This window comes from Panthera pardus, unplaced genomic scaffold (assembly GCF_024362965.1).
Source record: "Panthera pardus isolate Hobbes unplaced genomic scaffold, ASM2436296v1 HiC_scaffold_10, whole genome shotgun sequence".
Classification (NCBI taxonomy): Eukaryota; Metazoa; Chordata; class Mammalia; order Carnivora; family Felidae; genus Panthera; species Panthera pardus.
The window spans coordinates 19,129,262-19,151,406 of NW_026526655.1; the positions used below are offsets into that span (position 1 = coordinate 19,129,262).

The window sequence follows — 22,145 nt, forward strand, 5'->3', positions numbered from 1 at the left end:
ACTGTATTTAATATAACTGGCAATAAGGCTGCAGAGGAAAGGATCTATATCCGCAGACAGCCTGACCTAGAATGAAGCAAAGCATTCCTGAGCTTACTCTTGTATGGAAAAGCAAAGGACTGTCCATAGGTGCTTTGATGTGACAAAAAATACACGAGTGCCAGTTGTGGGCACCTTCCAACATCCTGAAAAATCACTGAAATCACTGATTTCTGCCAAACACCAGGCCCTGAATCTGAGCATCTGAGCATGGGGGACGATCACCCACAATCCTGCGGTGTGAGAGAGAGAAAGAGAGAGAGAGAGAACCATTGGCTCAATTGTGATCATGTGACATTCGGCATCACATACCACTCATATTGCAAGACATCGTTCATTTATCAAGTTAAAATTTATCAGAAATGTTCACTCTTCGGGGCGCCTGGGTGGTGCAGTCGGTTGGGCGTCCGACTTCAGCCAGGTCACGATCTCGCGGTCCGTGAGTTCGAGCCCCGCGTCAGGCTCTGGGCCCATGGCTCGGAGCCTGGAGCCTGTTTCCGATTCTGTGTCTCCCTCTCTCTCTGCCCCTCCCCCGTTCATGCTCTGTCTCTCTCTGTCCCAAAAATAAATTAAAAAAAAAAAAAAAAAAGAAATGTTCACTCTTCTGGAACACTTGCAGAACAAGTTACTCACAATCCAAGGTGTTACTGTATGTGTTTGTTCAAGTAGTACACACAAAAAGTTACAAACCAGTATCATTTATGAATACTGATGCAAGAAACCTTAAGTTAAATACTGACATATTTCTATTCCAGTATCACATTAAGAAAATATAATAATAAATAATAAATAATATATAATATATTATATAATTATAATAATAATATATATGTAATATATAATATATAATATATAATATATATAATATATAATATATATTATATATATTATATAATATATAATTATATATATAATATATAATATAATATATAATATATATAATATATATTATATAATATAATTAATAATAAATAATAAAATGTAATAAATATATATTTTATTTATAATATACATAAAATATATAAATAATATACATATTATATATAATGTATATTATATATTATATATAATTATATATATAATATACATTATATATAATATTAAATATATACTATATATTTATATTATATTATATATATTATATATAGTATATTATTATAATATTATATTATAATATTATATATAATTATATATAATTATATTAACTATATATTATATTATAATATAATATAATATAATATAATATAAATAATAAAATATAATAAAATGTATAATAAAAATATAGAAAATCTATAAACTGTGACTGAACAAGTTCATACCAAGATTGCAAGATAGTTCGATATTAGGAAACCTATTATTATAATTTACTGTACTACTAGGCCAAAGAAAAAATCATATGACTTTCTTTGTTGATACCGAAAAAATCTTTGACAAAATATAACACTCATTTCTGATAAAAACACTTGAAAACATAAGAATCAGTGAATACTTCCTTAACCTGATTAAATATATACCTCACTTTTGGGGCGCCTGGGTGGCTCAGTGGGTTGGGCGTCCAACTTCAGCTCAGGTCATGATCTCACGGTTCATGGGTTCGAGCCCCGCGTCAGGCTCTGTGCTGACAGCTCAGAGCCTGGAGCCTGCTTCGGATTCTGTGTCTTCCTCTCTCTCTGCCCCTCCCCTGCTCATGCTCTGTCTCTCTCTGTCTCAAAAATAAATAAAACCTTTAAAAATAAAATTAAAAATAAATAAATATATACCTCACTTTTAAAACCAGTGTTTAGTAAGGAAAAAATCAAGGATGCCTGCTATTTATATTTCTATTTAATTTTGTATTGGAAGTACTAACCAATGCAGTTACACAAGAGAAAGGAAATAGAAACATAAGCATTGGAAAAGAAAGACCTATAAACCATGGTGAAACTAACTTAAAGCCTTAGGCAGAGAACAGGATTGGAAATTAACATACAGAACAATTTGGTATATTAATACAGATAATCAGATGGAAGATAATGGAACAGAAGGCCCCATGTACAGTAGCAACAAAAAAAGGTTTTGTGTGTGTGTGTGTGTGTGTGTGTGTGTGTGTGTATACATGGAAAGAAACTTAGCAAGAGTTACTTAAAATTGAATGAAGGAAACTATAAAATGCTTTAAAAAGATATAAAATAAACTTAAATACATGTGAAACATCCATGTTCTTGGGGTGGGGGACATCCTAGCATGATCAAGATATGGTTCTCCCTAAAATGATTTGTAAGTTTAATGTGATCCAAATAAAAAGACTGAAAAGCTTTTTTATGGAGCTAGGCTAGTTGATGTTTTTGTGTGCAAAGGTTCATATGGAGAGGCGCTTGGGTGCCTCAGCTGGTTGAGTCTGACTCTTGACCTCCACTCAGGTCTTGATCTCAGAGTCATGAGTTCAAGCCCCACATTGGGCTCCACACTGGGTATGAAGCCTACTTTTAAAAAAAAGGTTGATATGGAAAAACACAGAAAGTTAGGAAAATACTGGGAAGAAATAAAGGGGGGAATAGTCTTACTATATTTGTAATATTATAAAGTCCGTATGATTAAAATAGCTCAGTATTGGGGCACCTGGGTGGCTCAGTCGGTTAAGTGTCCTACATCAGCTCGGGTCATGATCTTACAGTTTGTGAGTTTGGGCCCCGCGTTGGGTGCTTGCTGACAGTGCGGATCCTGGAGCCTGCTTCGGATTCTGTGCCTCCCTCTTTCTCCGCCCCTCCCCTGCTCAGACTCTGTCTCTCTCTCTCTCTCTCTCAGAAATAAATAAACATTAAAAAAAGTGGTTTTTTAAACTAAAATAAAATAGCTTAGTACTGATACATGAATAGACAGGTCAGTGGAACAGAATAGAAAGTCCGGGGACAAGAAGTATTTTTCTTTTAATAAATGGGGTTGACATATCTATATGGCTATTTTGAAAAATATAGTTAGATTCATCTCAACTGTATGCAAGAATAAATTCAAAATTAGAGTCCTCAATTTTAAAAATGGAACTTTTTAAAAACTTTTTAATGTTTGAGAGGGCTAGGGCACAAGCTGGGGAAGGACAGAGAGAGAGGCAGACAGAGAATCTGAAGCAGGCTCTATGCTGTCAGTGCAAAGCCCAACATGGGGCTCAAACCCACTAACTGTAAGATTATGACCTGAGCCGAGTCAGATGTTCAACCGACTGAGCCACCCAGGCACCCTTAAAAATGAAACTTTAAATACTAAAAGAAACTGGGAGTGAATTTCTTTATAATTTTAGTGTAGGGAAAGGCTTGTAACTGTGACTCAAAATCAAGATTCAGTAGAAGATTGATAAATTTGTGTACATAAAAATTACATGTGGGGCCCCTGGGTGGCTCAGTCCATTAAGCATCTGACTTCAGCTCAGGTCACCATCTGTGGTTCGTGAGTTCAAGCTCCCACATTAGGCTCTCTGCTATCAGCACGGAGCCCACTTCAGATCTTCTGTCTCCCTCTCTCTGCTCCTTCCCTGCTTATAACCTCCCTCCCTCCCTCTCTCTCCCTCCCTCTCTCTCCCTCCCTCTCTCTCCCTCCCTCTCTCTCACCTAAAAATAAACATTAAAAAAATTAGAATTTTCATGGCCAAAAGCATAAACTAAGAAAAATTAGGAGCAAATATTTGCAACATGTATCATAAATATCGTGCTGATCTTTCTGAAATACAAAGAATTTAAAAACTTGACAGGGGAAGAAGATCTCAATAAAGTGGTAGAGGTCCCGTGTTCTATTGCTTCACAAAGCCATTGAAAAATCAAGCAAAACTGTCAGAATCAACTTTGTCAGAACTCTGTGGAAAACAGAGGTTTACAGCAATCAAGCAAACACTAAATCAAGAAAAAGGCAATTTAAAAAATGATCGGGGCGGGGTGCCTGGGTGGCTCAGTCAGTTAAGCATCCAACTTCAGCTTAGGTCATGATCTCACGGTTTGTGACTTCGAGCCCCATGTTGGGCTCTGTGCTGGCAGCTCGGAGCCTAGAGTCTGCTTCAGATTCTCTCTCTCTCTCTCTCTCTCTCTCTCTCTCTCTCTGCCCCTTCCCCACTCACACTCACTCACTCTCTCTCTCTCTCTCAAAAATAAATAAACATTAAAAAAAAAAAAATGATAGGGGGCACCTGGGCGGCTCAAATCAGTTGAGCTTCTGACTTCGGCTCAGGTCATGATCTCGAGGTTAGTGATTTCAAGCCCCTCATGAGGCCCCACACTGACAGTGCAGAGCCTGCTTGGAATTCTCTCTCTCTCTGCCCCTCTTCTGCTTGTGCTCTCTCTGTCTGTCAAAGTAAATAAACTTAAAAAAAATTTTTTATTAAAAAATTAATTAAAAATAAAAATGATAGGAAATTGGGACTTTTTAAAACTCCTGTGTATGCTGAGGAATTTTGAAAAACATGCACATGCCCAAGACTCATGCTCAGAAAAGACCTAAGAAGACATGAAGCTTTCACTTCTGGCCATTCTGTAAGATCAGTGCAAGCTGGCAGTGAAGGCTGAGACAGAGTTTATAAATGACCCAGATAAGCACTCAAAGTGTGCCCCAGCATAATGCCAATCTTCAAAGCCTGGGAGAAGTTTTTTCATTTTGTTGTTTCTTCTACTTCTTTTCCTTCTTCCCTCTTTCTCCTTTTTTTCTTCACTTTCTCTCATCCAGATTTCAAGGAAATCTGTCAGAACATTAGCTGGACACAAGCCAAAGGAACAGCGACTTCAGGGACCACACATGACAAATAATTACAGAGTTTACAAAAAGAGTTTAGAAAACTGACTAAACATGTAACTACAGTAAATAACAAAAACAAATTCTGAGGAGAGTTAAGAATCCAGTTTCCATAATTATTATAATATTCAAAATGTTCAGCATAAAACTTAAAAACATGCAAAGAAATAAGAAAGTATGGCCCATTGGTAGAAGAAATTAATGGAAACTATTGCTAAGGAAACATAGACATTGGACTTAATAGACAAAATTTTTAAATAAACTTTAGAGAGGGGCGCCTGGGTGGCTCAGTCGGTTGAGCTACCAGCTTCGACTCAGGTCATGATCACATGGTTTGTGGGTTTTAGCCCCGCATGGTGCTCTGTGCTGACAGCTCAGAGCCTGGAGCCTTCTTAAGATTCTGTGTATCCCTCTCTCTTTGCCCCTCCCCTGCTCACTCTCTCTCAAAAATAAGCATTAAAAATTTTTTTAAATAAATAATAAACCAGAGAGAATAAACATTATAAAATAATAGCTAAATACCATCAATACTCCAGTTTCAGTAATGGATAGGGCATATAGACAGAAAAATCACTAAGGAAAATATGTGATTTGACCAACACTATAAACTGCCTAGATGTATGGGACATATATAGAACATTCTGCCCATCAACGACAGAATATATTTTCTTTTCAAATGCACATGAAACATTCTCTGGGACAGACCATATGTTACACCACAAAGTAAGTCTCCATTTTAAAAGTTTGAAATCGTGTAAAGTATCTTCTTCAACCACAGTAGAATGAAGCTGGAAATCAGTTACAGATGGAAAACCCGAAATATGTGGAAATTAAACAACACACTCTTAACTAATGAAGTCAAAGAAGAAATCACAAGGGAAATTTAAAAATACTTAAAGACGAATGAAAGCCCTAGCAGCATACCAAAATTAACGGGATGCAGCAAAAGCAGTACCCAGAGGGAAATTTATAGCAGGAAACACTTACGTTAAAAAAGAAACATTGGTGAGGCTGTAGAAAAATTAGAACCCATTATACATTGCTGGTGGGAATGTAAAATAGTGCAGCTACTGTGGAAAACAGTATAGTTCTGGAGATAGATGGTGGTAATAGTTGCACCACAGCATGAGCGTACTTAAGGCATCTGAACTGTACACCTTCAGATGGTTAAATGGTGGGGTGCCTGGCTGGCCCAGTCGGCAAAGCCTGCAACTCTTGATTTCTGGGTCGTGAGTTTGAGCCCTACGTTCAGCATAGAGTTTGCTTTTTAAAAAAATGTATAAAATGGTTAAATGGTAAGTTTTATGTATATTTTCTCATGATATTTTTAAAAATGACCTCAAATCAGTGATCTAACTTTACACCTTAAAGAACTAGCGCAAGACGAGCAAACTAAACCCAAAGCTAGCAGGAGGAAGAGAATAATAAAGATTAGAGAAGAGATGAATAAAGATAGAAAAACAAGAGACAGTCGTCCAAACCGAAAGTTGTTTCTTTGAGAAGATCAACAAAATCAACAAACCTTTAAACTGACGAAAATAGAAGACTCACATAACTAAAATCGGAAACACAAGTGGGTACATTACTACCAATCTTACCAAAATAAAAAGGATTTTAAGACTGTTCTATGATTACATCAATAAATTAGGTGACTAGATGAAATGGATAGATTTCTAGAAACAAAGGAGAATTGTGCAGCTATGAAAAAAAGTGTAAAAAGTTGAAGAAGGTATATAAACTCATAGCCAAAATGAAATACTGTTTCACACCTAGTAGTGGTAAACAAGAAACCTGGGGTGGCTGGGTGGCTCAACTGGTTGAGCATCTGACTCCATTTCAGCCCAGGTCATGATCCCAGCATTGTGGGGATTGAGCCCCCAAGTCAGGCTCCCTGCTGAGGGTGGAGTCTGTTTAAGATTCTCTCCTTCTATCCTTCTTCCCTACTCACTCACTCTGTCTCTAAAAATGAAAAATAATAAATTTAAAAAAGAAACATGAAAATAACGAAGTATGTGTTGGTAAATTAAAAAAACAAGTTACTAAGTATATACCATATAGCATTCCATCTATCTTCTGTTTTTACAAAAGAAATAAAAATATACATGTTTGCTTATATGTATACATAAAATATTTTTAAAATATATAAAATAGAATGTGTAAAATTATATTTTATTTAAATTGGAATATAATACTATATTTGAATATGTTTTAAGTTGGTGTGTCTTCAGGTTCAGTGGTATTTCCTTTAGTGTCTAATCTGCTATTAATCTCATTCAATAATATTTTCATTTATTGTGTTTTTTATCTCTAAAATTAGTTTGGGGCTTATTTATATTTTTCATTTCTTTCCTCTTATATTTATGTTTTTCTCTGCACCTGTGATCACACGAAGTATTTTTTTTTAAGTTTATTTAACTTGAGAAAGACAGCATGAAAGGGGAAGGACAGAGAGAGAGGGAGAGGGAGAGAATCACAGGTAGGCTCCACGCTGTCAGCACAGAGCCCGATGTGGGGCTTGAACCCACAAACCGTGAAGTCAAGACCTGAGCCAAGATCAAGGGTCAGACGCTTAACCGACCAAGCCACCCAGGCACCTCTAAAGCATATTTATAATAGCGGGGCACCTGGGTGGCTCAGTTGGTTAAGCATCCAACTTCGGCTCAGGTCATGATCTCGCAGTTTGTGAGCTCGAGCCCTGCTTGAGGCTCTGCTGAGAGCTCAGAGCCTAGAATCTGCTTTGGATTCTGTGACTCCCTCTCTCTGCCCCTCCCCTACTTGCACTCTATCTGTCTGTCTGTCTGTCTGTCTCTGTCTCTCAAAAAAATTTTTAAAAATGTGAAAAAAAAGTATATTTATAATAGCTATTTTAATATCTGCAACTTGGGTTTGATTATTCTGAGACTTTTGTTTAAGCTCTTTGGTGTTAAACCTAGAGTAGACTTTATTCTAAGGCTAATGTAATTCATTTCCTAAAGCATGGGTCTTCTGGTATTTCTGCTAATGCCCTCTGAGTTCATCTAGATCTCTCTCCTCTGGTTGGAATTCAACCAATTTTGGGTCCTGCAAGAGCTCTGGAAATTATTCTGCTAATAGTTCCCCATGGGGCGCCTGGGTGGCTCAGTCGGTTGAGCGTCGACATCGGGCCCAGGTCATGATCTCGTGGCCTGTGGGTTTGAGCCCTGCGTCGGGCTCTGTGCTGCCAGCTCAGAGCCTGGAGCCTGCTTCAGATTCTGTGTCTCCCTCTCTCTCTGCCCCTCCCCCGCTCATGCTCTGTCTCTCTGTCTCTCTCTCTTCTCTGTGTCAAAACTAAACATTAGAAAAAAAAATCCCCAATAATCATTCTTTTCCTTGAAGTTCTTGCCTGGTGTCATAGGGTTTCACCCTAAACATGCACAGGTTGGTATTTAGCTGAATACTCAACAGACTGTGCCTATTTCTGGAGCTTTTCCTTTGCACAGCTCCCTCCCCTCAGGTACTCTGTCCCAGACATCTAAGCAATCTCAGCCTATCAAACTCTGATTTGTTTCAACTCAGTTCAGCTTAATTCCTGGGCTCTGTTTGGGTATGCCTCCCTGGACTGCAGTTCACAAATTGCCTGCAGCCAGAAACCCTGCATAATGGTAGGATTCACACTGCTTCCCTTCTCATAAGAGTCACAGTCCTGCGCTGCCTGTTGTCCAATATTTTGTCCTTTTTCCCCCCCCATTGTTTATGGTGGTAGGATAATTCCAGACCCTGATACTTTCTCATAGTCTGAAGTGGAAGTTCTTCAGGGTATTCAAAATTGACATCACCAATGAATAGTACAGTAATATCATGTACCTCTGAATGTGATACCCTTGGAAGGAGACAGTATCACTATATGTCACTGTGTTTTTCCAGCCTGGGCTGAATCTCATGAAGAAATAACAAACCCAACATGAAGAACAGTCCATTAAAAAATAGTGATGGGGGGGAGGATGTATTCTTCACAAATGTCAATGTCGTGAAAGAGAAAGCTGAAGAAGTACTCTGGATTAAAAAAAAAACAAAAAAAAAAACCTGAAGAGACACGAGTACTAAATGCATCATCCTATTCTGGACTGAATCTTGTGCTTAGCCCAGGGGTCAGGGGGCGGATGCTATAAACACATTGGGCCAGTTGGCAAAATTGGATTGAAGTATGTTAGATAAGAGTATATCGGCATTAAATTTTATAATGCTGGTAACTCTGCCTTGGTTATATAAGAGAATGTTCTTATGAAATACACCCTGAAGTATATAGGGCTTAAGAGTTACGATTTATGCAACTTACTCTCACACGCGCCATAAGAAATACAGAGAGAGATGCATTAAATGGCAAAGCATATAGTGCAAAAGGTTAACAGTTGATGAATCTGGACAAAGAATATTTTTGTGCAACTTTTCTGACAGTTTGGGAATATTTTCAAATAGAAGTTTTTTTAAAAATATGTGCTTTAGAATATGTTTGGCAATACCCATTAAAGCCAAATACATATATCCTGTGATCCAGCAGTTCTACTTCTGGGCATATCCTGAAGAGTAATGAGTAAGTTATATCTCAATGAAAAATTAAAATTATAAATAAGAACAGATTACTCTTTGAATAAGTCCCCAGTTCTTTTTAACATTCATTTGAAAATGTACAGCTTTACTTGTTATAATCTTATAATGCAGTGGTTCTCAGAATATAGTCCTCAGACCAGCAGCATCAGCATCAACTGGAATCTTGTTAGAAATGCAGTTTTGCACCCTCTCTGTTTAGACCTACAGGGCTTAGCAATATGTATTTTAACAAGCCCTCTATGTGATTCTGAAGCATGCTGTAGTGGAGAACCCCTGCTTTAATGAACATATGTCAGGAACTACTATTGTCTTCAAAAGCATTATTATTTTTTTTTTTTTTTTTTCATTTTCAGCTTCTCCAATTTGGGAAATACCTGCTACATGAATGCTATTTTACAATCTCTGTTTTCACTCCAATCATTTGCAAATGACTTGCTTAAGCAAGGTATCCCATGGAAGAAAATTCCACTCAATGCACTTATCAGGTAATTGTTACATATTTACTAAATAAACTTTTACCTTATTAATTATAGAATAACAGTTGCGGACACTTAAAATTTTATGTGCCTTAGACACTTAAAGCTTAAAGTTTTAGGGGCACCTGGATTGCTGTCAGTTGAGCATCTGACTTCGACTCAGGTCATGATCTCACAGTTTGTGGGTTTGAGCTCCCCGTGTCGGGCTCTGGCTGACAGCTCAAAGCCTGGAGCCTGCTTTGGATTCTGTGTCTCCCTCTCTGCCCCTCCCCCACTCACGCTCTGTCTCTCAAAAATAAATGTTAAAGTTCAAAGTTTTATTGGTAATAGTCTTTCAGATATCATGCTATCCAAACTTTTGTAAAACTTCACTAAATTTGTCTCTTGTTTTAACAGACGCTTTGCACACTTGCTTGTTAAAAAAGATATCTGTAATTCAGAGACCAAAAAAGATTTACTCAAGAAGGTTAAAAATGCCATTTCAGCCACAGCAGAGAGATTCTCTGGTTATATGCAGAATGTGAGTACTCATTGTTTTTAAACACTTTAGAGATAAGGGAAATTGAAATGATTTCAGTGTGTTACCTGATTTTTATTTTAAAATGAGATTTGTGTACATGTGTTCATCACAGGTTGTAAAACCTGAGGACTTAGGGTAAGGTTTAATATGACTCTTCTGTGTATTTTATCGTATTTTAATAATACAGATATCGTTTGCCATTACGGGAACTTGGGCTATTTTAGCTACAAAAGCTAACATACTTTTTCTTAAAGTAGGAGTGATTCATTTATTTATTCATGCTAGTCCCCCTGGTAGTTAAAAATATAAAATCCGTCATTTATTCTTATTCACAAAATATGTACCCCCAAATTGTTAGAATAAATCTGACCTTTTTTGTGTTAATTAACCTCCAAATGCTTTAGTTGTATAGATCACAATGTTAGCAAGCTATTTTTGTGACAAGAAAGGCTTTGATCTTATAATTAAAGATATTGTGCCTTCTTAGGATGCTCATGAATTTTTAAGTCAGTGCTTAGACCAGCTGAAAGAGGACATGGAAAAGTTAAATAAAACTTGGAAGACTGAACCTGTTCCTGGAGAAGAAACTTCATCAGATATTTCAGCTACCAGGGTATACACTTGCCCTGTTATTACTAACTTGGAATTTGAGGTTCAGCACTCCATCATCTGTAAAGCGTAAGTAGTCTCTAGGAAAACTCTTTGCCTTTTTCTTTTTTTTTTTTTTTTTTTTTTATTTAAAAATTTTTTTTAACGTTTATTTATTTTTGAGACAGAGAGACAGAGCATGAACGGGGGAGGGTCAGAGAGAGGGAGACACAGAATCTGAAACAGGCTCCAGGCTCTGAGCTGTCAGCACAGAGCCCGACGCGGGGCTCAAACTCACGGACCGCAAGATCATGACCTGAGCCGAAGTCGGCCGCTTAACCGACTGAGCCACCCAGGCGCCCCGCCTTTTTAATTCTTTATGGCAGGTGATTAAAATTCTTTGAGAAGGTTTTAATTCTTCCTTTCTATGTCATAAGGACACATAAATGCATAGATTCTACCAAACATCTCTTTTCAGTGTCTTTATCTTCTGTAAAAATGCTTTGTAGGGTGAGAACTAAGGAGAACTGGACTATTTTGTCATGTGCTTTAGTGCTGACTAAGCACTTAATTTTGATCTGTAAGTTTGGTTTTGGTTGTTTTTTTTTTTTAATCTTTGCGTGGAATACTGAGTACTCTGGGAGTACTTGTTCTTTTTCCCTGGAAAGACTCCCTCTTATTAGTTGCTTATTTTATTAAACCATATTGTTTATATTAAAAATGGGATTTTTTTTACAGGATCAGAATTTGAATTATTTTAACTTTTGCAGTGGTTTTTAACCATTTTCCATTCATTATTCAGACTTTCTACATTTAATTAATTTCCATGCTCACTGTCAGGACTTCTGTACCTTGCACTTCACATCAAAAGGTTCTATTTTGATTAGTTTCCTAGTTATTGATAGTACATCTCTGAATGTTTTTCAGAGAGAGTGGAATTCTTCTATATAGGTAAGAATTAGTTTTGTGGCTTTCGCACATGACTTAATACAGAACTATTGAATCACGCATAACCTTTCCCCCTTAATATCTTATATACACTTTCCCATCATATCCTATTACTCTGTGACATTTGGGAGAAACCTGATTTTGTGGGTAATGTTTTTCTTCTGAAAACCCGTGGTGTTCTTTATTTTTGAAATTCAGTTTCACAAGTTTACATCTAAATATTTTGTTTAATTTTCCCTTAAACGTGATACAGCTTTTTCATCTGAAGATTTGGGATTTTCTTCGACTCAAGGAAACTATTCTTTAAATAGTGCTTCTCTTCCATCTGTTTTGGAGTTTTCTTTAGAAATAGTCAATACCTGGGGCACCTAGGTGGCTCAGTGAGTTAAAGCATCTGACTTGATTTCAGCTCAGGTCATGATCTCACTCATGATCTCGTGAGTGAGCCCTGCATCGAGCTCTGCACTGACAGTGCAGAGCCTGCTTGGGATTCTCTCTTTTCCCCGCTCTCGGCCCCTCCACTGCTCATGCACGTGCATGCATGCGCACAAGTGCTCTCTCCCTCCCTTTCTCTCTGTCTCTCTCAAAAGTAAATAAATAAACATTAAAAAAAAAAAAAAGAAATACTCAACACCCATATATTGGCTGTCCATTATCCATTCTGTCTTCCATATCTCTGTTTTTCATAGACTGTTCATGAGGTCTCTTCCAGCTATAGCATTCCAGTAATTTGGATTAGAATTTTGAACATTCAGATGGACACTATACAGATAATTTATATTACTAGTATGTGTGACATTTCTTGCCATCGTAATTTCTTCAATCTTTTTCCCCCAGTGGATAAATTATTTTAAAAGAAAAAGTCCAGGTCTTATAAATACAGCCCATCTCTTTTTACAAACTGGAAGCCCCACCAGCAGTTAATAATATGGTAGCCAGTCATCTTTCTCTTTCTTCTAATGCACTTCCATACAAAATCTGTTCAAGTTAAAGAAATAAAATTTTGATGATTATTTGTGATTGTATCATTTAATTGTGAGGGTGCCAACCAAACTTCTTTTCATAGGTGAATTTCAGTTGCCTCTGATAGAAATGGCTCCAGGTAGCACAAGAAGAAAGAAGTCATATCAGAGCAGTGGCTGCTGCACTGTGCCAATGGCAGCAGTCAGGCACTTCGCTTGTGCAGCATCCAGATGTTGGGTGTACACTTGGGGTGTGTGCACCATGCATGAAGTGACATATTTCATGGGATGCAGACATGCCAGGTGGCCAGGCTGAACAGTGGCCCAAGAATGTGGCAAGTCTGGGAGGCAGAAAGGCTCTATGAGGCCACAACAGCTGTGGTACTACTTCCTTGAAGGCCTTGCTGTAGTTGCTTTATTAGGATTTTTTCTTTAAGACTTCTTTTTTTTTTTTTTTCCAGTTTTTTTAATGTTTATTTTTTGAAGAGAGGGAGATGGAGTGCAAGCAGGAGAGGGGCAGAGAGAGAGGGAGACAGAATCCGAAGCAGGCTCCAAGCTCTGAGCTGTCAGCACAGAGCCTGAAGCGGGGCTCGAACCCACAAACCGTGAGATCATGACCTGAGCTGAAGTTGGAGGCTTAACTGACTGAGCCACCCAGGTGCCCCAAGAGCATTCTTTAAACACAAAATAGTTTTTGGCTGAAGGAAGACTGCATGCACCTCAGATTGTAATTATCATTGTTTAGCCTCTGATACATCTTTGCTGTAAGTTAGTGTGGCCAGTTTACCAAAAGTACTTATTTTTTTAAGCCGTTGTAGTTTAATTTGACTTGTTTTCAGTTATAAGGTATTTCAATATAGTAATATTGAATATGAAGAATTCTGCATTCAAAGAACTTAAATTATATAAAACTAAGTACTTAATATTCTCTATAAAACCTTCTGTGGTCTTCCCTATCTCAGTAGTAACAGTTCCATACGTAGGGTTTATCAGCCCAAAAGGGTGGTGTATTTCTTAACTCTTCTCTTTCTCTTGCACCCCTGCATCTCATGTGTCAGGAAATCCTTTCAGCTCTTCCTTCAGAGTACATCCAGGATCTGACCTGTTGCCACCAGCTGATCAGAGCCACCATCATCTCTTGCCGGGATTGTTGGAGTACCTTCTAAACTGGTCTCTATGTTTCTGTCCTGTCTCCCTGTAGTCTAGTTTAAACACATTAGCCAAAGTGATCCATATGAAGTAGAAGTAAGTTAGTTCATGTTAGGCTTTTCCTCATAACCTATAAAATAAAAGCTGAAATTCTCACTGTGATATGCAGAATCCCATATGATCTGTCAGCAGCCCCTTTTCCCCCAGTTAACTGTGGCTTTGTCTCCTACCAGTCTTTCCCCTTGCTTATTCTGTTCCAACCAAACTAGCTTCCTTGTTTGTTTGTTTGTTTGTTTGTTTGTTGTCCCCAAAACCAGGATCCTGGGACCTAAGGGCCTTTTTCACTTACCTTTATCTCAAATTCTCTTTCCCCATATTTTCCTCTATATCTTTATGTAAAGGCCACTTGCTCAGTAAGGCGTTTTCTAGGAATTTACCCTATTTAAATTCTAACCATCTACTCTGATCGCTACTTTTTTTTTTTTCCCTTAGCATTTATCACTAACATACTATACATATTACTTACATATTTTTTATTGCCCTTTTCCTCCAGTATAGCTTTGTGCAGGAGGTATTCTATCTTGGGTTTGTTCACTGCTGCAACTTCAGTGCTACTAGAACAGTTTCTGGCAGATAGGAGGCATATTTAGTGATGCATAAGAAATTGCCCAAATTTATCAGCTTTTAAACAATATCTGCTAATTAATTCACAGCTCCATAGGTCAGAAGTCTAGGCAAGGTGTGGCCATGTTCTCTGCCCATGGTATCAGAGGCTGAAATCAAGGTGTTCCATGTTCTCATCTGGATCCCCCTCTAAGCTCTTTAAGGTTGTGGGCAGAATTTAGTTCTTTATGATTGTAGCAGTGAAGTCCCCATTTTCTTGCTGGCTGTTGGCTGGAACTACTAATTTCCTAAAGGCTGCCTGTAGTTTCATGCTCTGTGGCTTTCTTAGGCAGTTCATAGCAGTTGCTTTCTTTCGGGTCAGCAGTAGTGTCTCTGACTTTGAATCCCTGACTTCCTCTATTTCATATCTCTAGATCCAGATTTAAAGAGCTCATGTGATTAGATCCGAGCTACTCAGATAATCTCCTTTTTTATCAACTCAACATTAGGATTAGTAACATTAATCATATTTGTAAAATCCCTTTGTCATGTAAAGTAACATCATCTTGGGAGTGATAGCTCATCACAGTCTCACATTCTCTTAAAGGGGATGGAGTTATACGAAGGCAAGGGTCGTCTTAGAATTCTGCCTATTAGAGAGGGACTCAAATATTTGTTGAATGAACAAATATATTCTGATGATCTCCAGTCTTCAACTATGGCAGTAGAGAACTAGGGCAGGAGATTGAATATTACTAAAAATGCTGATATGCAGATAGAAGGAAAAACATCAGCTAAAACTATTTAAAGGAAGTGAATTTACTTCCAGATAAATTAGATACAGAGTTTTGATCTCTGAGCCCATTTTTAAAAATTCTTAGAAATACATCCAATAATAGCGGCACCTAGGGTAGCTCAGTTGGTTGAGCATCCAACTTTGGCTCAGGTCATAATCTCGCAGTTCACAAGTTCGAGCCCCACATCAGGCTCTCTGCTGTCTGTGCAGAGCCCACTTGGGATCCTCTGTCCCTCCCCTCTCTCTCTGCTCCCCCCGCAAATAAAATAAAAACATTAATATATATATATATATATATACACACACACACACACACATATATCCAATAATCAAACAGGTCTGACAGAAGTTTACCAAAAACACATAGAATTTTTATTTATTGTATTTATTTTTTTCAGTGCAAAAAGGTATTTTTGTTAAAGCACAGGGACAGGACCTGTGGGCAGAAAGAGTATCCGAACACATAGAATTTTTGAAGCATCACTGCTTGTGTAGTCAAAAGCTGGAAACAATCCAAATGTCCATCAGTAGTATTGTGGATAAATAGTGGCATGCTCAAAACAGGTGAATGTGAGCCAGCAATAAAGATGGGTTATAACCACATGCAGTAAGCATGATTGAACTTACAATCATGTTGAACAAGAGAGACTACAGAAAACGTACTGTATGGTTCCATTTAGATAAGGTTCAAAAACAGGCGAGACTCATCTGTTGTGTTGGAAGTTAGGATAATAGTTACCTTTTGGGAGAAAGGGATAGTGATTGGGAAGGAGCATGTGAGGGGGCTTCTAGGGACCTTATAATATTTTATTTCTTGATTTGAGTGGTGTTAACTGATCATTCATGAAACTGTACACCTTTGGTTCACTTTTCTATATGTTATACTTCAGTTTTTTGGGTTTTTTTTTAACTTTTGGGGCTTTTTAAAAAAAATGAAATGTAAAAACTTAGCGTTCTAATGGAGTATTTAAACACTTGCAGTTGAGGTTCTTCCTGTGTTGATTTCCTAAAGGTGAAGTCCACTGTGTTGTACATTGCTTATGCCTAGTCCTAGTCTATTGGTACCTGATGAGGGAAACAGTGTTTCTGAAGTCTAGTTGTATTTATTTTGTATTGCATAGTTAGACTTCTAAATGCTTCCATTTGTCTTTTATTCATACAGATGTGGAGAGATTATTCCCAAAAGAGAACAGTTTAATGACCTCTCCATTGACCTTCCTCGAAGGAAAAAGCCACTCCCTCCTCGTTCAATTCAAGATTCTCTTGATCTTTTCTTTAGGGTAAGTAATATCTTTTGGTATTTTCACATAACTAAATTTTATATATCATAGATAATAGTATTTGAAATTGGTTTCTTTAAGGCAGAGTTTCAACAAATATGAAGGGAAAACAAATAAATATTTATAAAAAGTATTTTTAAAAGCTTGATAAACCTAGTTGTTAATTTGTTGAAGACTGTTGATTGCTTAAGTAGATTATACATTTAACTCAATAGCAGGTGTTTTAGATCACCTTACAAGCAGTTACTTGTAAACAAGTACTAACTTGAAGCATATGCTAAAATTTGGTAGTAGCGGTAAAAATTGGAGACACGATGTAAGTTTGTATCTAAGATCTGAGGAATGAAAAAATACTCTTTGCTTTTCCTTAGGTGGTATGTACCCTATTAGAAACAAAAGGGAAAAGTCATATATATCCAAGGCTATAGATAAATATGTTTCTGTGATTTACTCTTAGAGATATTCAGCAAGTTTTGGGGGCATAATTGGACCTATTGTGTAGCTGTCCTTATAACTGATGGAAATTTGCCAGGATCACCCTTTGTCTATTTAATAGTGGTTCTTGTTTTGTTGTAGCAAATGGGCAGCGTTGTCTTCCTAAGGTTAAAAAAAAAAATTCTATTCTTTAAATGATGAACATTCAGCTCCACCCAAAGATAAATACTCTGCTTTTTTTGTTTTATCATTCCTTACTATTCCTGTTATTATCATAGAATTTGAAGCTTTTCCTGTGTATCTTTTACCCCCGTTTTTTAAGGATTTCTTGTTTCAGTTTTCTCTAGGTAATGATATCCACCCCAAACTTTGGTCCTTTTAGAGCAGTTGTTCTTAGTGGGCTGTCACCAGAAGATTGAGTTCCATTATAAGAAAGGGGTAGAGTTACACCTAACAGACCAGGAACTCCGCCTAACCTGAAGGTGATCTTATCTCTGCTATGGCCAAATGTTAAAATCTGGATATACTCTTGGCAGTGGTTCTTGTGCATCCATGGGGAAAAGGTTGAGAATCTGCTACTGTAGAGTCTAGTTGCTATCATAAATTGAGATGTTTCCATGGTAAAAAAGGAAATTAGGAATTCTGAAATAGGGCATGATATTATAAGATGACTGTTTTGAGGATTAGGTCTTAATTTAGTAAGGCTTGTGGCTCTAGACACAAAATTTAAACTGGTCGGAGTTGTCATTGCACTGAACTAGTAGTATGACTAGAGAAGAGTATTAGCATTGAATGGGGTAATGCTGATTCAACTTCATGCTTCTTTATTTTTCCCTCTCGTCTTTTTACAGGCAGAAGAACTTGAGTATTCCTGTGAGAAGTGTGGTGGGAAGTGTGCTCTTGTCAGGCACAAATTTAACAGGCTACCCAGGTAAAATTAATTGCTCTTCAGTTTTTCTTCTTTGAGGTATTTACAGATATTACTGAATAAGCGAGGCTCACCAGAATGGATTGGTAAAGCAAAGCGGAGATGTGAGAGGGTAGGGGGAGGGAAGTTAGAATGCTCTTCCATTATAAAGGAAGAATATTTGGAATGCTGAAGAAGGGAAGTCACTTGAGAGTCCCCAGAAGATGGCAGGAAGAGGATGTGGCTGGTGAGACTTTGGACCAGTGGTAGGGATCAGCTAGTACATTTTTAATTTGGTAATGTATAACATTCAGTTGTAATTTGTTGTTTGGTTATGTGCTAGTCTCCCTCTCTTATCCTGAGCCTTCAGTGAAAATCTGCCACAAACATATGATAGGGTGTGCATGAACATAAAACAAGAAGAGTAATTTTCTACAAAGGATCTTGTAAGTTAGTAAGTTTCCTATGATCTAAACAGTTCTGAATTAGGAACGAAATTAACTTGTATCAGCTCTATGTAAACATACATAAAACCAAACTAGTTAGACACAATGTGATGTGATGATAGTGCAGCTTTTAGTTCTTTCCAAGAATAGATCTCAACCACAAACAAGGTTATTATTAAGTATTTATGTGGCACTTTGCCTGCAGAGTGCATTACTTTCTTTTATTAGCTTCTCTTTTCTGTAAGCATAGGATTTCTGGAACCTAGCCCCTAGAGACTAGAGATTAGTTCTTTTACATTCCATAATCTTCTTGTTAGAAAATGAATTTCTTTTAAAGGAATGACTTTCTAAATCAGCAGTATTGTTATGTTGACCATTTTTTACTCAAGAGATTTAGTCTTTTCCTATTTGTGAGTGTTTTGAGGCAGGAGGTGGGAGGGAGCAAACCTTAAGGCAAGGGATTGATTGTTATCAGTTATCATTAACTAAGGAAAGCAGTGTATAGTTTTAAATACTCATTTGACCTGGCAAGCTGAATGTCTGTTCCCTTTTCCAGTGGCTAGCTGTTTGGTCTTTTAAGGGGAAAAAAAATACGGGAATTATTTTCCTTGGTTTTCTATTTTTTCTGGTAGGTCACTTATGTTACAGGATAATTTATTCTGAACTTTAGAAGCCTTTGTATCATAAATCCAGATTATTGGACTTGCTCTGTTTTTGTTCATTTCAGTATTAAATCCAGTCTACTTTTATTCTTTTTTTTTTTTTAATTTTTTTTTAACGTTTATTTATTTTTGAGACAGAGAGAGACAGAGCATGAACGGGGGAGGAGCAGAGAGAGAGGGAGACACAGAATCGGAAGCAGGCTCCAGGCTCTGGGCCATCAGCCCAGAGCCCGATGCGGGGCTCGAACTCACGGACCGTGAGATCGTGACCTGCGCTGAAGTCGGACACTCAACCGACTGAGCCACCCAGGCGCCCCAGTCTACTTTTATTCTTGATGTGCCTGGTGTCTTTATCAAATATGTTCAGTTTTAGTCTACTTTATAGATCAGTGATTTTGACTATCATCTATCTATCTGTTTCATAGTACCTTTTTTTGGTAGGATTATATGAAACTTTAGTCAAAATATTTGACATATGACATGAGTTTTAATTTCTTCGTATCATTTGGATCCTTATGTTCTCTTAGGTTATGAATTTGAAGATTATGAGTTCTAGCATACTTTTTAAAGAGGAATGCAGTCAGTAACTTCAGTTTATAATTTTTTTTAGTTTGTGGCTTCCGTGAAAAACTATGTACGGTAAGAAAGAAAACAGATTTCCATAAATCAGACATTTTGCCTAAAATTGAGGTTTATTCCCATAAGAGTTCTGAAATTCAAATTTTAAAGTGTTCTTGTGGGCTGTGAGATATATTTAGTCCATCTAGCAGAGATTATGGTCTGTATCACAGGTGAAAAGGTTGGCACAATAGTAACTAAAAAGAAGTGCTTCTACAGAGCTAAAAAGCCTTTTCAGACCCACAAGCCAGATTTGGCATGTACGTTTTGTAGAACTTTTTGCAGAGAAAAAAGTGGAGAAAACTTTTTCTCTCTTAGCTCTCTCCAGAGAAGGTGCTACACTGAAGTAAGAGTAGTTCTTGTCAAAAATCATTTTGAAAAACTTAATGTTCACCCTCAAACATAAGGGCTGTTTAACACTTTAATTAAATTACCAGTAATGGTTATATAACACCTATTTTTTTTGTAAACTACATCACATTGAAGTAAATAAGGATTTAACCCAGTACCACATTTTAAAATAAAATGCGTTTTATTTGGTGTTTTTGTTTTCTTTTTTTCTGGGAACATTATAAATATTTTACCCAAACCTCACTTATCCACCTTATGCCCATGTTTTATTTTTACTTATATAGTGGTGCCTGGCACATGGCAGATATTCAGTAAATGTTTTTTGAAGGATCTTTAGTTTAGCCAAATGTATTCTTTAAGTCAAAAGCTATGTCACATGATTAGTTACAGTGATCTCTTTTCACCTATAAGAGAGCTAGCTAGTATCTGTTAGGTGTCAGCTAGTAATGTCATCATGTCCTGTTTTTCAGGATTCTCATTCTTCATTTGAAACGATACAGCTTCAACGTCACTCTCTCACTTAACAACAAGATTGGGCAGCAAGTCTTCATTCCAAGATACCTGACCCTGTCCTCTCATTGCACTGAAAGTACAAAACCACCTTTCACCCTTGGTTGGAGTGCACATACGGCAATGTAAGTCCTTGAGAGAGAATTTCTTTCTCTTCCCTTTTGAAGTTAAAGGGCTTTAATATCTGATCAAAACAGTGACTGAACTAGATAACATGACTCCCCGGTAAAATCAGACCAAGAAGGAGATTTTAATTTTGCTTTATTTTAGGATTTTGTGTTAAGTTACTTCCTTATGGAAGTAATTAAATAAAATGCTTAAACAAAATTTTTCCAAGTGCATTAATTGCCTTTCATAAAAAGTTACCTTTTTAGAGAGTACACTTACTCTCTTAGATTACTAGAAGATAAGCTTGATACATTTTAGGAATATAAATTGGAATTTGCATGTTCATAAAAGTCACCTGAACACTAAAAAAAAAATAAAAAATAACCAATTCCTGTGTTCTTTCCCTAGAAGTTCTGTTTCAGTAGATCTGAGAAAATCAGTATTTTTAACAATGCCTTTGCTGACTGTCTGGAATATGCAAGTTTGAGAAACAGTATACTAAATGTTATGCCAGGGCCCCCCAGATTGATTGGTCTTCATAAATGTATCGTCACCAGTGTGAGTGAAGAACTTTTGTGGCTCCTAGAAGCTTTTCCATGAGAAAAGTAGTAACCTTTACTTTTGATCTTGCTTCATCACATATGCTGGGAAAACCATAGGACTTCTCTGAATGTAGCTCTTCCTTCTACATACTTGGATTACTTTGGAGCCATGTACTGTAGTTCTTTGTTATACTTGAACTCTAATTTGGTAGAATCATAAAGTTCTCAATCTTTAGAGGTGAAAAAGGATCGTAGAGATTTTGTCTAAATTTTTAATTTTACAGAGAAGATCCAAGAAGATTAAGTGATTTTCTTAAGGTTATGCAGTTAGCAACTGGAAGAACCAGGTCTCTTGGCTAAAGTGGAATAGACCTTTCAGAAAGTGAATGAACGTTTGCTAACATGAATTGATGCCTTTTTATAAAATGTATTTCCCTTGGATTAGAAATGGACATATATACCACATCATATAAGTTTATCCTAAAGGCCTCAATGGGTCTACTTACTAATAAAGACATTTTCCCAGAGTCTTAGTGTTTCTGGATTTTCTCTTACGGCCTTTCTTCAGAATTTGTTTCTGCTTCATGCAAAGTGCCCACTGCTGGTAGAACTGTTACTCTTTCTGGCCATTAGTATAGGCGGTTTATTTCACAGGCTGAAACCAGGCTGCATGACTGACTCCACAATTGAATAGCTTTAAGACTGGACACATTCTTTGACCTGTCTGTAGGGAATATAACAGGATGGTTGTGAACATTAAATGAGGTAATACACGTGAGCTCTTACTACAGTGTCTGATAGCCAGTAAGTCCTCAATAAATGAGAGCTATTATTATTTTATTGCTTAAAAGTAAAGAACTGAGACAAGATAATTTTTCCAAAGTTGTCCT

General features: G+C 37.1%; 1 protein-coding gene across 5 annotated transcripts in view; it reads left to right on the plus strand.

Annotated features, from left to right (window-relative positions):
• USP37 (ubiquitin specific peptidase 37) overlaps nt 1–22,145 on the plus strand; it is a 95,238-nt gene that overhangs the window by 42,827 nt on the left and 30,266 nt on the right. For all 5 annotated transcript variants that reach the window (XM_019445979.2, XM_019445974.2, XM_019445975.2 and 2 more), the window contains 6 exons: nt 9,708–9,839; nt 10,227–10,350; nt 10,838–11,028; nt 16,559–16,676; nt 17,963–18,042; nt 20,566–20,730. In XM_019445979.2, coding sequence (XP_019301524.1) covers nt 9,708–9,839; nt 10,227–10,350; nt 10,838–11,028; nt 16,559–16,676; nt 17,963–18,042; nt 20,566–20,730 — 810 coding nt within the window. The remainder of the gene's footprint in view (nt 1–9,707; nt 9,840–10,226; nt 10,351–10,837; nt 11,029–16,558; nt 16,677–17,962; nt 18,043–20,565; nt 20,731–22,145) is intronic.